Source organism: Chanos chanos, chromosome 12 (genome assembly GCF_902362185.1).
Source record: "Chanos chanos chromosome 12, fChaCha1.1, whole genome shotgun sequence".
NCBI lineage: Eukaryota > Metazoa > Chordata > Actinopteri > Gonorynchiformes > Chanidae > Chanos > Chanos chanos.
Window position 1 is genome coordinate 3,774,572 of NC_044506.1, and position 19,168 is coordinate 3,793,739.

At 40.3% G+C, this 19,168-nt stretch overlaps 1 gene segment (V, D, J or C); it reads left to right on the plus strand.

Moving 5' to 3' along the window:
- The first annotated feature begins 17,514 nt into the window (after positions 1-17,514).
- LOC115825509 (Ig kappa-b4 chain C region-like) lies at positions 17,515-18,087 on the plus strand. The segment is given in 2 exon segments: positions 17,515-17,518; positions 17,755-18,087. Coding segments are annotated over 2 exon segments (324 nt in total).
- The last annotated feature ends 1,081 nt before the right edge of the window (positions 18,088-19,168 follow it).

Genomic DNA, 19,168 nt, shown 5'->3' on the forward strand with positions numbered 1-19,168 from the left:
TGTGGGTTAAGTTAGTGGGGCAGGCAGCTCTCAGTCATCAAGTGTTAAACTCACAGTGCTATAAACACTCCCAGAGCACTGAAGCATGTGCTGCCAATGCAAAGTTTCTTCTGTCTATGGAAATTATCTTCTTTAATGAATGGGTTTATTAGTAGTAGTAGTAGTAGTAGTAGTAGATGTGGTAGCAGTAATTACAATTTACAATTACAATTTGGCATTTAGCAGACACTTTTAACCAAAGCAACTTTAAGTGCAACAGTAAGTGCATCAATCAGATAACATTGCCCCATAAGCAGATCACCATAAGGTTGTAGATTAATTACCCTCAGTATCACGCTCCGGGAATTCTTTGACAAGATTTGTGACATAGGGACAAGGTTAGTATGATTTTTTTTTCCTTTTTTTTTTTTTTGTGACATAGCAGGGGAGGTTAGGCAGTGGGGGACAGGTGGGTTCTGAAAAGGTGGGTTTTCAGTTTCCTGCAGAAGATGGCAAGAGATTCCGCCATCCTGACTGAGTTGGGAAGGTTGTTCCACCACTGTAGAGCAATAGCAGAGAAGAGGCATGGTCGAGAAGAACAACTGCCAGGTTCCCGAAGTGAGGGGACCACCAGCTGACCAGAGGTGGTAGAACAGAGAGCTCTGGCTGGGATGTAAGGAGTTATCAGGGACTGAGGGAAGGATGGGGTGGAGCCACTTGTGGCCTGGTAAGCCAGCACCAGTGTCTTGAACGTCGCCAACGTTCATGCCAAGGTTTTTGGCTGCTCTGGAGGGGGACACCACAGAGCCCTCAATGGTGATCGAAGCGTCGATCATTAGGGAGCTCTTAGAAGGAATAGAAGTTCCATTTTCTGCAGGTTGAGCTTGAGATGGTTAGTGGACATCCAGGAGGCGATGTCAGCTAGGCCGGCTGCAATGCGTGGCTGGACCTGAGAGTCGGAGAGGGAAAAGGAGAAGAATAGCTGTGTCATAGGTGTAGCAGTGGTAAGAAAGATCGTGGGCAGAGATAATTTGTCTGTGTGATCTAGTGTGGAGAAAAAGGAGTGGACCAAGTACGGAACCTTGTGGGACCCCAATCTGGAAAGGGCGGGGGGAGGAGACCGATTCCCTCTAAGAAACCTGGTAAGAATGGTCAGACAGGTAGGATTCAAACGATGTGAGTGCAGAGCCTGCAAAGCCCATCCCAGCAAGGGATGAGAGGAGGATCTGGTGGTTAACAGCGTCAAATGCTGCGAAGAGGTCTAGAGGTATGAGGACAGAGCTTAGCGACTTTGCTCTGGCCAAGTGAAGCTCTTCTGTGACAGTGAGGAGGGTTGTCTCGGTGGAGTGACTGGCTTTGAATCCCGACTGATTCTGATCCAAGAGATTGTTCTGGAGAAGATAAGGAGAGGGTAGGTTATAGACTGAGCGTTCCAGGGTTTTAGAGAGAAATGGTAGAGAGATACTGGATGGTAGCTACTGACATCAGCTGGGTCTAGAGTGGGCTTCTTAAGCAGTGGCTTGACCCATGCCCTCTTCAGAGCAGAGCGAACTGTACCAGTAGACAGGGAACTGTTGATCAAGGACGAAATGAAGGGCAGAATATCCTCAGAGGTGGCCTGAAAGAGAGGAGGGGATTGGATAAAGAGGACAGGTAGTAGGACGGTGGGATTTTATTAGTGAAAGAACTTCAGAGTCAGAGGAGGGGAGGAAAAGGTAGTGGGAGGGACAGAGAGTGCAGGATCCAGGGTGGGAGAGGATGGGGGGGAAGGAGTCGTAGATGTCTTTGACCTTCTTCTCAGAGAAGGGGACAAAGTCATCAGCAGATAGGGATGAGGGAGGAGGAGGAGGAGGGGAGTTCTAGTGTTAGACGAGGCAGAGTGGATCCTGCAGTTGAAGAAGAAAGACTTGGCAGAGGATAGGGTAGAGGAGAAAGAAGAAAGAAGAGAGTGGTAGTGGGATAGCTAGTCTGGAGATATTGATTTTCGCCATCTCCATTCAGCTGTGCGAAGTTTGGCTCTATCGACACGAATACTGACGGTCATCCAGGGACTGGGAGCGGAGGGACGAGCCGGTTTGGTAATGGGGGGGGGGGGGGGGTGGGGGGGGGGGGGGGGGGGGCAGAGGTTGTCCAGGGAGGCAGCCAGTGCAGAAAGGACAGTAGAGGATTTCTCCTCCACAGGAAGAAGTAACAAGGCTTCTGCAGAGGGGAGAGAGGAGCAGACCGTGGAAGGAAAGGCACTAGAGGAGAGGGTGTGAAGGTTATGTCTAGCTGAGATTGGCAGAGTGGGAGCTGAGGATTTCAGGGAGGATGAGATCGAGAGTTAGAAGGACAGGAAGAAGTGCTCTGAGGTGTGGAGAGGTGTGACTGTGAGATCAGGAACAGGGGAGTCTCTTGTGAAGACAAGGTCCAGCTGGTTGCCACCCTTGTGCATTGCAGTGGACTCCACAAGGGTGAAGTTGAAGGACTGCAGGAGGGAGAGGAGGCCAGCAGACTGAGTAGAATTCAGCGGAACATTGAGGTCTCCTAGCAGCAGGATGGGAGTGCCGTACTTAGGAAAGGACCTGAGGAGGATGTCCAGTTCGTCTAGGAATGACTGCAGAGGGCCTGGGGGGCAGTAGAGAACAGTCATGTGTAGTTTATATGGGGAAGAAACAGACACAGCGTGAAATTCAAAAGATGTGGGGGATATAGAAAGGAGAGAAGTTACTTGGAAGCTCCATGAGGGGGAGATCAGGAAGCCAGTTCCCCGAGGGTCTGGGGGTGTGGGAGAGGGCAAAGGCAGAGGAGAGGGCAGCAGGAGTGGCTGTGTGGCTCCAGTGTGATCCACGTCTCAGTGAGGGCCAGAAAGTGCAGGAACAGCATGCAATCGGCCTTCTGTACCGCCAATTGGCAGTTCCAGAGGCCACCTGAAATGACAACAGTAGTGTCAGTAGAGAGCGGCGGATGAATGAGGTTAGACAGGTTACGACTGCGAGGATGCAGAGGCCGCCACCTGTGAAGATTGAGAGGGGAAACCCTGAACAGGAATGGGGAGATGACAGGATTAGTGTAAGTGCGAGAGAGAGACAAAGATATTCAGAACTATTGGCGTAGTGGCACAATTTCAGTACAATAAGAATAGAGCAATAAGCGTAGTCGCACCATTACTTAGATTAACAGAAGGAGAGACAAAGATATTCAGAACAATAGGAGTAGTAGCACAGTATCAGTATAAATTGACAAAAACCTAGTCAAAAAGCGACCCCGATGTCGTGGCTACTCAGGAAAATAACAAGCAACAGAGACAACAGAGAAAACAGAAATTGCGGCTACTGAAGCAAATTAAAGCAAAGCCTTACTTAGATCCTGCTCTGATGGAGAAGAAATCTGATCGTAAACGATGCACAGGATTAAAAATGAAGCAGGAGTAAAAATCAAACCCAATTTCTATAAAAAACTCTGTTTTGGTCCCTCTAAAATGTTTTGTTAATTTTAAGACATATTTTAAAAAACTTTTACGTGTTTCACAAGACAATAAAAAGCAAATTTTGCATTTTACTTGAGTGTTTGATTATTGGTTAAATCTATCTGCACTCATGACGTATTGGCAGATATTAGTAAGGGCACAGTATCTTAATTCCTCTAAGATAACTGGAAACACTTGTAAAATCTGAGTTTTCTCCCTGATCAGTTTGACCTGCGCCTCTTTTACATTTGATCAGATGCTGTCCAGGGTCCTGCAGACACCCTGAGGTCTGTGGTGCTGAAGCTCCCTGGGCTAAAATACACCAGTGACAGTCGGTCTGAGGGATCTGAAGTGATGAGTGTTTGTGTGTGTGTGTGTGTGTGTGTGTGTGTGTGTGTGTGTGTGTAAGGAAAATGAGGAAACCTGTCGAACACACATTCCTAGAGGTCAGGGTGAACGGTTTCCATGTTGTCCAGCAGGGGGTAATGTGTGACACTCAGGTCTCTAACTGTTCAGTACTAACTCCAAATAAACCAGCCCGAGTTGCTGCACCTCTGTTTTGTATCCCCCTGCTCCCGAAGCCTTACCTCACTATGGCACAGACAAACAAACAGACGAACAGAGAAGACGAAGAGAGACACGACAACCAATAAACACTATAACACAAAAAGAGCGTTCTAACCAAGGATAAGTGCAATGAAGGCGATGACAAACATTCATGCGTGAGTTGAGTGTGTATATAGTGTGTTTTAAATTGTAGGAAAGTGAATCTGAATGGGAGTTGCTTGTGTGTATATAACCAGGTAGCCTCTTGCTTGCTCTGAGTGTGCCCACCCGAAGCTAGCGTGCTCTTAGTAAAATGGGTGAGGTAGTGGTATATATGAGAAATGAACAGGAACGGAGTAAAAAAACAAGTACTGTAGGTCTATTCGGTCAGGCTGGTGAGGGGGTATGAGTGCTGCTCGCGGCCCGAGACAGAGCCGACTGTCACACCCAGTCAGCCCACGTCCACTCAGATCCACTGGGCATCCTGCAGAGGCAGACCTGTCCAGTAGGCATTCGGTTTGATTGTGGATTGGATGTAGAATGGAGACCAGTGTCAAGGCCTTGGACCTTATGCAAATGGTAACAGACAGCCAGTAGAGGGAGACAAAGAGAGGAGTGGCACGAGCATTTTTTCATCTTAAAAACTAAACTGGCTGTCTCCGTATCAGTCTGGAGTGGATGGATTGGACATGCAGGAAGATATGGTGACTGGTTCTGTAGAATCTGATATTGACTATGAGACAAGAGCTGCTTTAGTCTGAGTTCATCTGTGCCCTTCTGTTCTCTTTTTACTGTGTTATTGTCAGATTAGTAAAACATTGATGTGATGATTCCCCCTGTAGCAAGTGTGTGTAACTGTTGTGAATTCCGAGGAAAAGTTGCTTGGTTTTATGTGCGTGTGTGTGTGTGTGTGTGTGTGTGTGTGTGTATGAGTGTGTGAATGCGTGTGTTTTTGTATGCATGTGTGTCTGCCCTCTATGATGTCATTCTCTTCGCCCTCAGCACCTGCAGTAGGTCCCAGCTGCAGCAGTGCAGGCTCTGTGCACTCTGACTGAGGGAGGTTTTTGTACAGCTCTATATCACTGTGGGAAAAAATGCTGGTTGTTGAAAAAATGTTTACTCTGACAGTAATAATCTCCTGCATCTTCAGTCTGGATTCCTCTGATGGTCAGAGTGAAGTCAGTACTAGATCCACTGCCACTGAAACGATTTGGAGTTCCTGACAATAACTGGTTAAAAAATGTAACAAGTGTTCCTGACTGTAACTGGTTAACTAATTTAATGAGGAGTTTAGGAGGCTGTCCAGGTTTCTGTTGGTACCAGGCAAGCTCTTCATTTCCATCACTCCAGCGGTACACAGCAGGGCTGGTTTTACAGTTAACAGTGACTGTGTCTCCTGGAAGAGCAGATTTCACTTCAGGAGTCTGAGTCACAGTCACCTGTCCTCTGGACTCTGAAATAAAACAGGAATAAGTAACAAGGCATGAACATTAAAAATTCTTTCAGTATTTACTGCAACAGATGCTTGAAAGCAATCATAAGCAATAACTTGTTGAAATGCACTTCTAAATATATAATTCAGGATGTTACGTTTACCGTCTGTATAAAACAAAAGTATCCAGATGAAGATGGTGGTGAAAGTCATGGTGTCCGTGGGTTAAGTTAGTGGGGCAGGCAGCTCTCAGTCATCAAGTGTTAAACTCACAGGGCTATAAACACTCCCAGAGCACTGAAGCATGTGCTGCCAATGCAAAGTCTCCTCTCTCTATGGAAATTGCCTTACTGGGTAAACAGGGCACTTGTAATGAAACAGTCCTGTGAACACAGCCTTTTTACTGTGTGTTGTGATGGAGAAAATCAGTACAATATTTTAACCTTGTATCAGACAGACTATGATGAGCCCTTGACCACATCCACACCCAGCAGACAATCCGTAAGTCCATCTTGAGAGAACATTTTCTTGTCTTAACACATTTGGATATCATTGTAGATCTGTGGGAGTCTTTTTGTTCTCCTTGAAATTGAAGAGTGTCTTTTAAAAAATTTAAAACACAAGTGCCACCTGCAGGACTCATAACAAATTACAAATTCATGCTCTGTACCTAGTAAGAGGAGATTTCAGGCTCTTGATGAAGATCCTAAAATGTGACATGACTTTGGTGACAGGGTGAAAACACTGGCCATATTCATTATAAACAGACAGTTTCTATAGAAACAGAGTCCATGTAGTGAATTTCACCTTTGTAACACACAGATGTGTATATTCTGTGTCTTCTGTGTTACAAGTGACAGATTTTCACTCGTGTAGAGAGATTGTCAAGAGAGATTGTACAGATAGAGTTTAGCTTGTTTTGTAAACTCATTCCAGTCAGTGTACCATCTGAGAGCTTTAGTAATTTCAAATATGTTTTAAATTATTAACAGAGAATTTCTCATTCATGTTGCTCTATTGTGAGATGTTTTCTCACCGATGAAAATCAGTCTGGTTCCAGTATATCAGCCTGAAAAATAAAAAGAGTCTACTGATGGGAGGAAAATCAAGTTCTACTTTCATTTAAAGAGTATTTGTTCTGTTTCTTCAGTAAACATTGTATGTACAGAGATTGTCTTTCTGGCTGGCACAAGCTATCATGTCAGTGTCCAATAAATGATATTTCTATCCATAATCATTCTCTCTGTCCATAATTTTGTTTACTTCTTTGTTTGTTTGTTTGTTTGTTTGGTTGGTTGGTTGGTTGGTTTTCAGGACAAATCATTGAACATTATATCAGTTGGGGATTTTTCTCATCCTTATCTGTGACTGTGCTGGTGCCAAAATAACTCAGTTTCTCATTTACATTTCTCTATATCTTGTAGTGTGAGACTTGGTCCAAGCAAGTGTGTTATCAAAAGAGTAGATCATTCTTTTTTCTTTCTAGTTTTCTTTAGGTTAGTGTTTGGGTAAAAAGTTATTAGTGTGCGTGTCAGCCTATAAGAAATGTAACTGCCAGACTTAGAGAACAGTGTACATTATAAAACAAGACAGTACAAGAATGTTCCAGACACAGTCAGTGACACTGAGTAGAAAGCCTAATTTATGAGTCTTTTTTCTTTAGTTACATTAAAGTGAAAAGTGAAGTATATGGTTGTAGAGAAGAAAAGTGAAAACATGTATTGACCATTTGTACCCTGTGATATGTCAATTTTTTTTTTTTTGTCTGTTTCTCTGGGGTTAGTGTAGTGTAATTGTGTATCATTGTGCTGTATCACATCCTCCCCCTCAGCACCTGCAGTAGGTCCCAGCTGCAGCAGTGCAGTCTCTGTGCAGTCTGACTGAGGGAGGTTTTTGTACGGCTTTATATCACTGTGTGGACTGATGTTGACTGTTAATGTAATGGTGACTCTGACAGTAATAATCTCCTGCATCTTCAGTCTGGACTCCTGTGATGGTCAGAGTGAAGTCAGCCCCAGATCCACTGCCACTGAAACGATTTGGAATTCCTGACTGTAACTTATTGGCTGAGTAAATGAGGAGTTTAGGAGCCTGTCCAGGTTTGTGTTGGTACCAGTGCAGGTAGTGACCATAGGAACTGTGGTAATACACTGCAGGACTGGTTTTACAGTTAATAGTGACTGTGTCTCCTGGAAGAGCAGATTTCACTTCAGGAGTCTGAGTCACAGTCACCTGTCCTGTGGACTCTGAAAATACAAATAAAATAGAACTTCGTCAGAAAACGTGTAAAGCGGAAATTTCTTTGAAGCACACATCTTCATGGAAAAACAACAACAGCAAAATAGCGAAAACAAACATTTTCCCTTTACCTTTAATGCACCAAAAAAAGTGTCCAGATGAAGATGGTGATGAAAGTCATGGTGTCTGTAGGTTAAGTTAGTGGGGCAGGCAGCTCTCAGTTATCAAGTGTTAAACTCACAGGGCTATAAACACTCCCAGAGCACTGAAGCATGTGCTGCCAATGCAAAGTCTCCTCTCTGTATGGAAATCATCCTCCTTATTCCTCAAAGGGATAGACATAGACTTCAACTGCAGTGTGACTGTCTTTCACCATCCTATATTAAATATGATGTCATTTGTATTTTTCAAATTTGTGGTTGTATCTTCAGAGTATTAATAAACCCTGAATCTCTGCACTTGCGTCCTGCCCATTGGTGACATTGTGACTAAATATTTGGTCAGCTTAATGCAGAAAATTAAATACAGTCAGGGTCTTAGAAAAGAGGAAACTGTAAAATGAATCAAGACATACAACAATAAACACAATAAATATTACATGTCATTACACTTCCTGTAAATCAGTTATGATTCTCTGGTTACCAAGTGCTTGTTGTGTAGCTCACATTCTTTGAAATCGTTATTAGGAACTGTCTGAAGTTCCCATATTCTCCAGTAGAGGGTGATGTGTAATACTGAGGTCTTCAGGACTCCATTTGTTTCTGCATTAGAGTGATTTTGAACAGCAAGTCAATTTGTCTCAGTAACTGAAGAGGACTTTTGGTGGATGAACCAAACTGGATTTTGGCATTAAGCATCTACACGTCATCTTTATAAAACATCAATATCAACTGTTTTGGAACATGGTCTCTAATTAGTAACCATTTAAAAGATCTGTGAGGAGGAGAATGTTTATTTAATACTGAACAAGTTTAAGAGTAAACTGATAGCCAGTCTGATAAATCAGCATAGAATGACAGATAAACTTTTGTATTTGATGGAATATGAATTATTTAATAGGCTGATTGATGGCTGTCAGTGAGTTGATTAATAGTAGAGCTAATAGTGTGAAACAATGTGCTGTAAAGCACAGAGAGATCAGAGTTATTAGAACAGGAGGTTTTTGTACGGCCACTTAACCAGTTTGTATCACTGTGGGAGACTTTTGGTGAAGGCACCAAACTGTCAGTTGGACGTAAGTACAAGTTTCTGCTCTTTGCGAAAATAGAATTTTGACACTAGCGTGTAGTTTGTAAATGGTGGCCATATGGTTATTATATCATAACACTATTATGTTTAATGTGGTTTCAGGAGTTGGTTGCCAGATATGATATCCCACGAAAACATTTCTTCATATACCTACAGATGAAAAATTTTATTAGATCATCTCAAAGTCAGTGTTTGTCCCCCCCCCCCCCCCCCCCCCCCCCCCATTATCTACTCTGGAAACAGAAATGCAAAGTCGCTGCTCTGGAGGGGGCATTATCTCAAATACCAGAAAAGCTAAACAAGTATAATAGTGCTATCCCAGACTTGTGGATTAGATGTGGACAGGAGAAAAGGACCTCTTTTTCACTGTGTCTTGGAATGCGACAAACTGAAACAGTTTTGGAGGGAGATTAAACAAGCTCCGGAGAGTATACTGGGGTTATACTTAACACTTGACCCTGAGTTTTTCATTTTAGGTTTACACCCTGATAAACATACACCTAGAAAAGATATTGTTGCCTTGGATCTTTGTTTGCTGCTTGCAAAAAGAGTTATCTCACTCTCTTGGAAGAAGATCATTAAACCAAAATTCATTACAGTCTATAACTTTACCTCTGGAAAAGATTACTTACATTATTTAAGCTAGACAGTCACTCTTTGAAAACATTTGGGGTCCTTTTATAAAATATATGGAGAATATGGATCTGAATAAATGTGATGAACACAGCGGACGAGGTACAAATGTAAGTAGTCCCCTGCAGTTGCTTGAACTAACTCCTTTTAATACTTGGTTGTTCTCTTCTATGTGAACTGTGTCTTTGAGCTTGATAATGATGATCAAGTTTTAAAACACATCTTTATTTTTCGGAGTTTCATTATGTGCATTTGTATTTACACTGTAGAAAAAGATTTGTTGACTCAGCTTAATCCAGTCAAGTCATCTTGTTGCTTTGACTTTGAGTTATGACAATGTGTAGTGTCAAGTTTATTACACTTAAATAAATTAGTTGATACAACTTGCAGTTTGTTGACTCAACGTCCTGAGTGAAGTTATGTCAACATATAATGTCAAGCTTCTTACACTTAAATACATTAGCTGATACAATTTGCAGTTTGCTGTCTCAACTTCCTGTGTCAAATCATTCGGACTACAAAAGATAGTTAAGTTAAGAGAGCTGAAGAAGACATTGGCTGAGCTTATTTTATCAAACTTGTACAAGTGTGAATCAAGTTGGATCAGTATGAAATAGCTTCACTTTTTCAGTTCTTGGAGGAAAACATAGTGCTTCTCTTTAAATCAGTGGTTCAGTTAACTTCAGAACATATGTCAAAACGTACGTCTGAAATCCAGCAAAGAAGCTGGCCACCATCATCCTCTCGTAAGTAAGTACATTTAAATTTAGTCTAGCTAGTTCATCAGTAAGCAACTCGAAGTAATCATCTAGTCTTTGTCTCAGACGGCCCATCACCACACCTTTTGATGCATAGTTCATGTTTAGTTCATTTTGGTTGTTGAGCATTCGTTAGCATGTTAGCAAGCTATCTAGCCAGCTGTGGGTTGCAAATCCAGCAAAGATGTTGGCTATGAGGGTAGATATGTTGCAAAATGTGAGAACTTGTAGAACAAAAATCTGAGCTGGTATGTTTAAATTTTAGCTTGTAGAAAAAATGCAAACTCACAGACAAAAAAAAATCGCAAATGTGTAGATTGATGTTATAAATACAATGACAGCTGTAAATATGTAATGCAACATAAACTCATATCTTATTGTTTTATTTATTTATTTTTTTTTTTTACTTGAGTCCATTTTCCAGTACAACCACAATTCGTTGATTACAACCACAACTGTGATTACAAACTCTCGAATCAGTCCCTGCAACTCCAAATATGCATGCTCTGACTTTTGCAGCATTTCATGCCATGAATGTGCTTCAAAACCAACTTGTACTTGTGGCTCTAGGAGTGAGAAAGCTGGGCAGGGAACTGTTTACCGTCTATGTTCAACTCTGTACATGTCCCCAATCTTTGTTCTATACCTGCACTGAAATATAACTGTTAACTTGTTTTATTAACTTACTGTATGTCATGAACAGAGGAGAAAGTGGATTTTACTGAAGAAGCAATGATTTCCAACCATTTAAAGTATTGTAACAAAAGATGTTTTGGTGGGAGCCTTTCAACAACCAAAGCAATAATCAAGCAGCATTTGGTATATCAGACTTAACTTGAACTAATTACACCACTGCTATATACCTACATGCTCTAGTTAACACCAAAACAATAATAAACATGTTTACACCATTCCCAAGTAAATGAACTGTAAACAACAAACAAACACGCTCAACACAATATTGAACAGTGTTTCTTTTCCAAACATAAAACTCTTTAGCAACATTCTTGCAAACAGAAATCCACTCCCAGCATGCCTTGAACAATCCAGAACAGTAACATAATGGAATAAAAGGTTATTTATAAGTTTCTGGTAACTGTCTTTGAATGCTCAGTTGAATTTGTTTTTTTTTTTTCTGTGATGTAGAGATAAGGGATGTGAAAGAGACAGAGGCTGTCTGCTTTTGAACCACACATAAACTTTCTCTATGAAGTGAACAAAGAACAAAGCCACACATGCTAAAACTGATCTGAGATGGATACTGGCCATGTAATCAGGTCCCCTACTAATTGATTGACACAACCACCCATTCACAGTTCTGATTTGTGTTGCATCTGCTAGGTAACGCTTGGTCCTACCCCCCTCCAGTGAGGAGCTGAAGCAGGGGAAGGCCACACTCATGTGTCTGGCCAACAAGGGCTTCCCCTCAGACTGGAAGCTGAGCTGGAAGGTGGATGGTCAGAGCTGGAGTTCAGGGGTGAGCTCCAGCCCTGAGGTTCTACAGAAGGACGGTCTGTACAGCTGGAGCAGCACCCTCACCCTCCAGGAGGAGCAGTGGAGAAAGATGTCAGTGACCTGTGAGGCCACACAGGGATCCCAGTCTCCTGTGACCCAGACACTGAGGAGAGACCAGTGTTCTGAGGAATGAGAGCACACACACACACACACACACAGACACTGTCCTTCATAAACCCTGTGTGAGTCCCTCCAGCAGCTTGACGTAGAATCAGAGAATCTTCCATGTGATATGTGATGTGATATGTGATATTCTTGTGTTTCATGTTAAATTCATTCATGGACACACCATGTTTGTGTTTTACTGCTTAAGTTTTTTCTTTTTTTTCTATTCTTTTCTCTCCTTTCTCATCCATGATTAAAATAAAAAGCTTTTTAATGACAGCCACTCCTGTTTCTCTGTTTATAATGAATAAATTAATTAATCAAAATTACATAATCATTCCCAACATTCATACATGTTCAGGACATCTTAAGTCGACTTAGTGACTTAATGTCGATAAATGTGACTTGAGGGCATGTTTCAAACTACCCTTAAATGTAATTTGGCTGACATACATGGATAGTTAATTAAAGAAAAGAAATAAAACCAAAAGAGTGGTACCATGAGAGCAACTGACACTGATGTACTTGTAGATCACATACTTAATTTAAAAAAGAATAAATTAATTATTAAAATTAATTTTTTAAAAAAAGGTCATTTAACATGTAAATACTAGGCGGAATAGGACAACTTTGCTTCAGTTAATACAAAAGCGTGTTTCGGTGTGTTTAAGGTTTAAGAACTGAAAACAGTCTTTTCTTACTTAAATTTGCAAGTCTGACAGAGTTGTTACATTTCCAATCATGTTCCCTGTTCTCTTTGCTCATAGTGCTGGTGTGCCATTGTCACAGAGGAAATCTACTAAATTAATTAATGAGAAATTTACAAATATCAAAACTGTTACATCTCCAACCAGTGGTAAAATGTCATGTCTGTAGAGTGATTCAGATAAAAACTGTATCAACACACAGACACCATGTGACGATCATTTAAACGTTTCAGCTTTCTATGACACTTTCTATGTTATCGACTATTTTAGAAAACCAAATCATCGACATGAAATGATGAATGTAGCAGGTTTAGGGATTTCCTGATTTAAATAGAGGAGTTAGCCTTTGTTACTTTAACATCTCTTGGCAGATGGTACCACTGTTACATACTCCAATAAAAGATGAAACTCGGTCTAAATCAATCCATATTTACTAACCTACATGATGACCCTAACCCTAAACCATAGGTTTATCCCTCATCTTTAGTTTGTTTATTCTCAGTGTTAAAAATCAGAGTAAATTATCAGAGGGACCCATCCTTTAAACTGGGCCCTGAGTGTGTATGGGTGTGTGTATGACTGGGTCAATTTGTGTGAATGGACTAATCGTAATGAATTAATCATTTAATCAACTGAAATTTTAAAAGAAATAAAGCAATATAGTTATAATGAGTTGAAATCTGTGTGTGTGTGTGTGTGTGTGTGTGTGTGTGTGTGTGTGTGTGTCCATTTGGTCTCCTCACTGATCCATGTCATTGTCACTGATTCACTCAATGTCCGTTACTGTATATACATATTCAGCCATGTGTATTTATAATTATAGAGTGATCTGTGTACAGTATGTGTAGTGTGTGATTCCTCTCCTCCACAGAGTGTGTCATTGTGCTGTATCACATCCTCCCCCACAGCACCTGCAGTAGGTCCCAGCTGCAGCAGTGCAGTCTCTGTGCAGTCTGACTGAGGGAGGTTTTTGTATGACTCTATATCACTGTGTGAACCCAACACTGCTATGGTGTCTCTGACAGTAATAATCTCCTGCATCTTCAGTCTGGACTCCTGTGATGGTCAGAGTGAAGTCAGTCCCAGATCCACTGCCACTGAAACGATTTGGAATTCCTGACTGTAACTTATTGGCTGAGTAAATGAGGAGTTTAGGAGCCTGTCCAGGTTTGTGTTGGTACCAGTTCAGGTGGTAACCATAGGAACTGTCGTAATACACAGCAGGACTGGTTTTACAGTTGATAGTGACTGTGTCTCCTGGAAGAGCAGCTTTCACTTCAGGAGTCTGAGTCACAGTCACTTCAGGAGTCTGCTCCTCCTGCTGCGTGGGAAAGTAGCTCCAGCTGTGCGACCCGTCACCCTTAACCCGTAACCCTTTACCACCTGAAAAATACAAATAAAACAACATAACTGCATGAGGTAACATAAAAACTGTAAAGTTCTTTCAAACACACGGCTTCATGGGGAAAAAAGCAATAAAAAAAAAGAAAAGATATAGCACAAAAGTGTCTAAGTGTAAAGATATGGTTTGTAAGATATTTTGAGTTTAAAGAGTTACTGTAAAAATTTACCATGAAAACAGAGAGTCAGTGTCCAGATGAAGATGGTGATGAAAGTCATGGTGTCTGTGGGTTAAGATAGTGGGGCAGGCAGCTCTCAGTCATCAAGTGTTAAACTCACAGGGCTATAAACACTCCCAGAGCACTGAAGCATGTGCTGCCAATGCAAAGTCTCCACCCTCTATGGAAATGATTGTCCTGAATGAAACGGTCTGATATTATTATTATTATTATTATTATTATTATTATTATTATTATTATTATTATTATTGTTAGTAGCAGTAGTAGTAGTGGTAGCAGTAACAGCAATATAAAAAAGTTGTAAGCAGCATTATATCTTTGTTCCTTAAGAATCCAACCCAGTTTCTACAAAAAAAATTTCTACCCATTTTTTTTTTTTTTTACATCTCAAAAGACAATGAAAAGCACATTTTACATTTTACTTGAGTGTCTGATTATTGGTTAAATCCAGCTGCACTCATGACGTATTGGCAGATATTAGTGAGGACACAGTATCTCATTTCTGAGGACAACTGTAAACACGAAACTGTAAACAGAAATGATAAACAGATAAATGAAATGATAAACAGATATTTCTTCCATCCAAAGTTACAATTACAATTTTACAATTTTGTTATTTGGCAGACGCTTTTAGCCAAAGCGACTTACAATCAGTGCATCAGTCGGATTTCTAATACCTTGTGAGCAGAGATCACAATAAGACTGAGCGTCAATTTACCCCTTCGTATTGCGCCCCTGGAATACTTTGACAAACACAGATACAAGACAAACTTTTTTTTTTCTTCTTTTTTTTTTTAAGGAAAGGGAGGTTAGGCAATGGGGGACAGGTGGGTTCTAAAGAGGTGGGTTTCAGTTTCCTGCGGAACCTGAAGTTGCTCATTATTATTCTGGAACACAAGTTAAAAAATACTCATTCAATATGCAATATCAGACTATGATTTCACTAACTAGTTTCATTTGCCATGAGGTCCTTTGAGAGGATCGTGAAAAGCTACATCACCAACTCTACAGCCGCAAAGATGGACCCTTTTAGCGCCAACAGAGTGCCAGCCACCACTCTCTCGCACTTTAAGAGTATTATATATATATTATTATATTTTATCATTATATTAAATTAAATTATATTATTTTATTTATTGTGTTATTATTTTATTTATTTATTTAAAATATAAAACTTATTTAATTGAATTATTATTATTATTATTATTATTATTATTATTATTACTGCTGGACATCTGACCTTTAAACTCTGCTACACTGTCACTGCTTTTGTCATGTACTGTCACTGCTGTGTACTGTACTTTCTCTACAACATGGCTACTGTTTGTCTATTTTGTTTTGTCTTATGTCCTGTTCTGTGTCCTTTTACTATGCCTGCCTCAGGAATGGCCCCTCAGGGATAAATAAATCTTTTTGAATTGAATTGAGGAAAACAAGTCTAACATGCATTCCTAGAAGTCAGGGTGAGATGTTTCCATGTTATCCAGCAGGGGGCGATGTGCGACATTCAGGTCTCTAATTGTTCAGTACTGACTTGATCTGTCTGTACATGAGAAGGTTTGACAGCGAATCAACCAGTCTCAATTACTGTGGAACAAACTGGATATTGGTTGTGAGTAACAACACGTATATTACCTTTATCATATATTTAAAATCTATAGACACTTTCAACAAATTGTTCTTCATCTGATAAACCAGTGAGGCTAAAAATATCTGTTTAATCCTGGACTTGACTGAGAGTAAATTGATGGTCAATCAATGTTTAAATCAGCAAAAAATTACAGTTAATGTTTGTAATTGATGAGATATGAATTAGTTAAGAAGATGATTGATGGATATCAGTTAATTGATGAATAGTAGAGTTAATTGTGTGAAACAATGTGCTGTAAAGCACAGAGAGATCAGAGTCATTAGAGCAGGAGGTTTTTGTACAGCCACGTAACCAGTTTGTATCACTGTGGTACATTTTTGGTAGAGGCACCAAACTGTCAGTTGGACGTAAGTACAAGTTTCTGCTCTTTGTGAAAATAAAATTTAGTCACCCTGTGTAGTTTACTGTCACGAATCACCAATGGGCAGGACGCAAGTGCAGAGTAGCAGGATTTAATATACAAATGAGAGAATGGTAAAACACAACAAAGTAACAAACAAATGGAGTACTGCGATGAGCAAAGGTTTTACAGAACTAGAACAAACAGACAGATGATCAGGTAAGTACAAACGCTCAGAAGACTCATTAGCAAGTGTAGACTTTGCAGTGATGAATTGGAACAGTGGGGTTTAAGTAGGAGAGTGACTGAGTGCATGAAAGTAACGACAGGTGCAGGTGATGAGTGAATAGACCGGTGATTAGAAAACCGGCGACGCTGATGGCCGAATGGCTGAAGTCGGCGGGGGAGGAGACGAGCTCGTTACAATTACAAATGCAGTTTGGAGAGTCATATATTTTAGATATACATTTCAAATTCATCTTACGACAGAATGGGCTGTTTAAATAATAGGCTGTCTGTGAGTCCATTAATTTACTGTTATTTGTTTGATAAAGCTAAAATTAATTTTAAATTAATCAATAAATATTATAAATGAAAATATATTTTGGGGAACATGTAAAACCAATGTAATGATAATAGCTGGCTCGTACTGCATCTTTAACAGAGGTGAAATGAATGATATTGAATGTGTGTTTCTGAATGTATGAGCATAATGCAAAAATCTGAAGAATAATGTCCTATAAGTTACTGTGTTACTGAGGGGGATCCAAAAAAAAAAATACATTCATTGAAATGACCAGAAAGTTAATGTCAGAATTGAATGTCTCCATTCACAAGGGACTCAACTTGAACTACAGAACAAATAAAACAAAACAGAGAAAAAAATGTATTTTAACATTTTGTGGTAAATTTGGTGCATCTAAATTTCGTAATTTTTTGCGCGTATTTAAGTTAAAAAAAAAAAATATCAGGGTTATTTTGGTAAAAACGTGAGGTATGAGGTACATATGTGCCCTTTAGTGTCTTACTTACAATTGTTATGAAATTCAGAGAGAGCGTCTTCATGACAAGTCTCGTTGATTTGACAACATATGAACAGTTCCTTTACCGATTCATTACTCTGATTAGTCTGATTGACCTAACACTTCTTAAGTATCACAAATTCTGTATATTTACATTCAGTATTTTTAACCAGCATCTTTAGATTTGTTTATTTTTCTGTTCATTTATTGCAGCATATAAGTGAAAGGTCAAAGAATTATGAGATTTCTAATGATTCTAAAACACAAAAAGAATGAAGAACATGAGAAAAATGTCTTTAGTCATGGGTAAACATGGGTAAACCAAGTTATTTTGGTTCTTGTCACTAACTGTCTTTCAAAGCTCTGCTGAACTTGGTTTTGTTCTGTGATGTAAAGATAAGGGAAGTGAAAGAGGCAGAGTCTGTGTACTTTTGAACCACATATAAACTGTCTGTTTCAAGAACATAAACATCACACACTCTGCTGGCTGACTGACACATGTCACTTCTCTCTCCACCCAATCACAGCTGTTATTTCTGTTATGTCTCTTAGGTAACGATCAGCCCACGCTGACGGTCCTGCCCCCCTCCAGTGAGGAGCTGAAGCAGGGGAAGGCCACACTCATGTGTCTGGCCAACAAGGGCTTCCCCTCAGACTGGAAGCTGAGCTGGAAGGTGGATGGTCAGAGCTGGAGTTCAGGGGTGAGCTCCAGCCCTGAGGTCCTACAGAAGGACGGTCTGTACAGCTGGAGCAGCACCCTCACCCTCCAGGAGGAGCAGTGGAGAAAGGTGTCAGTGACCTGTGAGGCCACACAGGGCTCCCAGTGTGCTGTGACCCAGACAGTGAGGAGAGACCAGTGTTCTGGGGAGTGAGAGCACATACACACACACACACACACACACACACACACACACACGCACATGCACACACACACACACACACAGATACATAGACACACGGACACACAAGGACACGTACTCGCTCGTACACATCCACATGCAAACACACACAGATGCAAGCAAGTAAGCACGCGCGCACACACACACACACACACACACACACTCTCTCTCTCTCTCTCATACACACACACACTGTCCTTCACTGACCCTGAGCAGTCTATGTGTGAGTCTATCAAGCAGCTTAATTTACAATCAGAGAATCTTCCATGTGATATGTGATATTCTTGTGTTTCATATCAAATCCATTCATGTCCACTGCACGTTTGTGTTTCACTGCTTAAATGTTCTTTCTCTCTCATTCACGATATAAATAAAAAGCTTTTTGATGACATCCGCTTTTTTTTTTCTCTGTTTATTGTGAATAAAATCATTAATCAAAATCACACACTGAATCTTTTCAAACTACCCTTAAAAGGTATTAAATTAATGAGATAGTCGCTCAAGTAATTAAAACAAATAACTGTTCCAAAAGAGCGGTTTTGACTTCTCACTAAGTGAAACAATCCAAAATAACCAGTTTTAACAGATATACTTTTAGGTCAAATATTTCATTTTAAAATGAATAAACTAATACACCCATAAATCCCTTTTTTTTTTTTTTTTTTTTTTTTTTGCATTTACTTTTTTTTTTTTTTTTTTTTTTTAACTTTCTTCTTAAATGAAAAGAGATGAAACTTAACTTAGTTTCCAGGGACATGCAAATCTGACTTTCAGCCTCACAGCACCCACTCACACAGCCCCAAACCCCCTGAGACTGGAGACACCTGTGTGTGTTTAAGATTTAAGAACTGGGAACATCTATGAATTTTCAGCTTCTTTTTACCAAACAGCTTGTTCACTGTTGAACAAACTAAGTTTAGCATGCAAATAATACCAACTAGGCGTAATGATGAAACATACAGTAGTTCAACTGAATTGCTGGCTTGCGCAGTTTTGTGCAGATCAGGGACTCGGTTTCTAGATTACTAGCCCTCCTTCTGTGAACTTTCAGCTTCTTTGTACCCAAC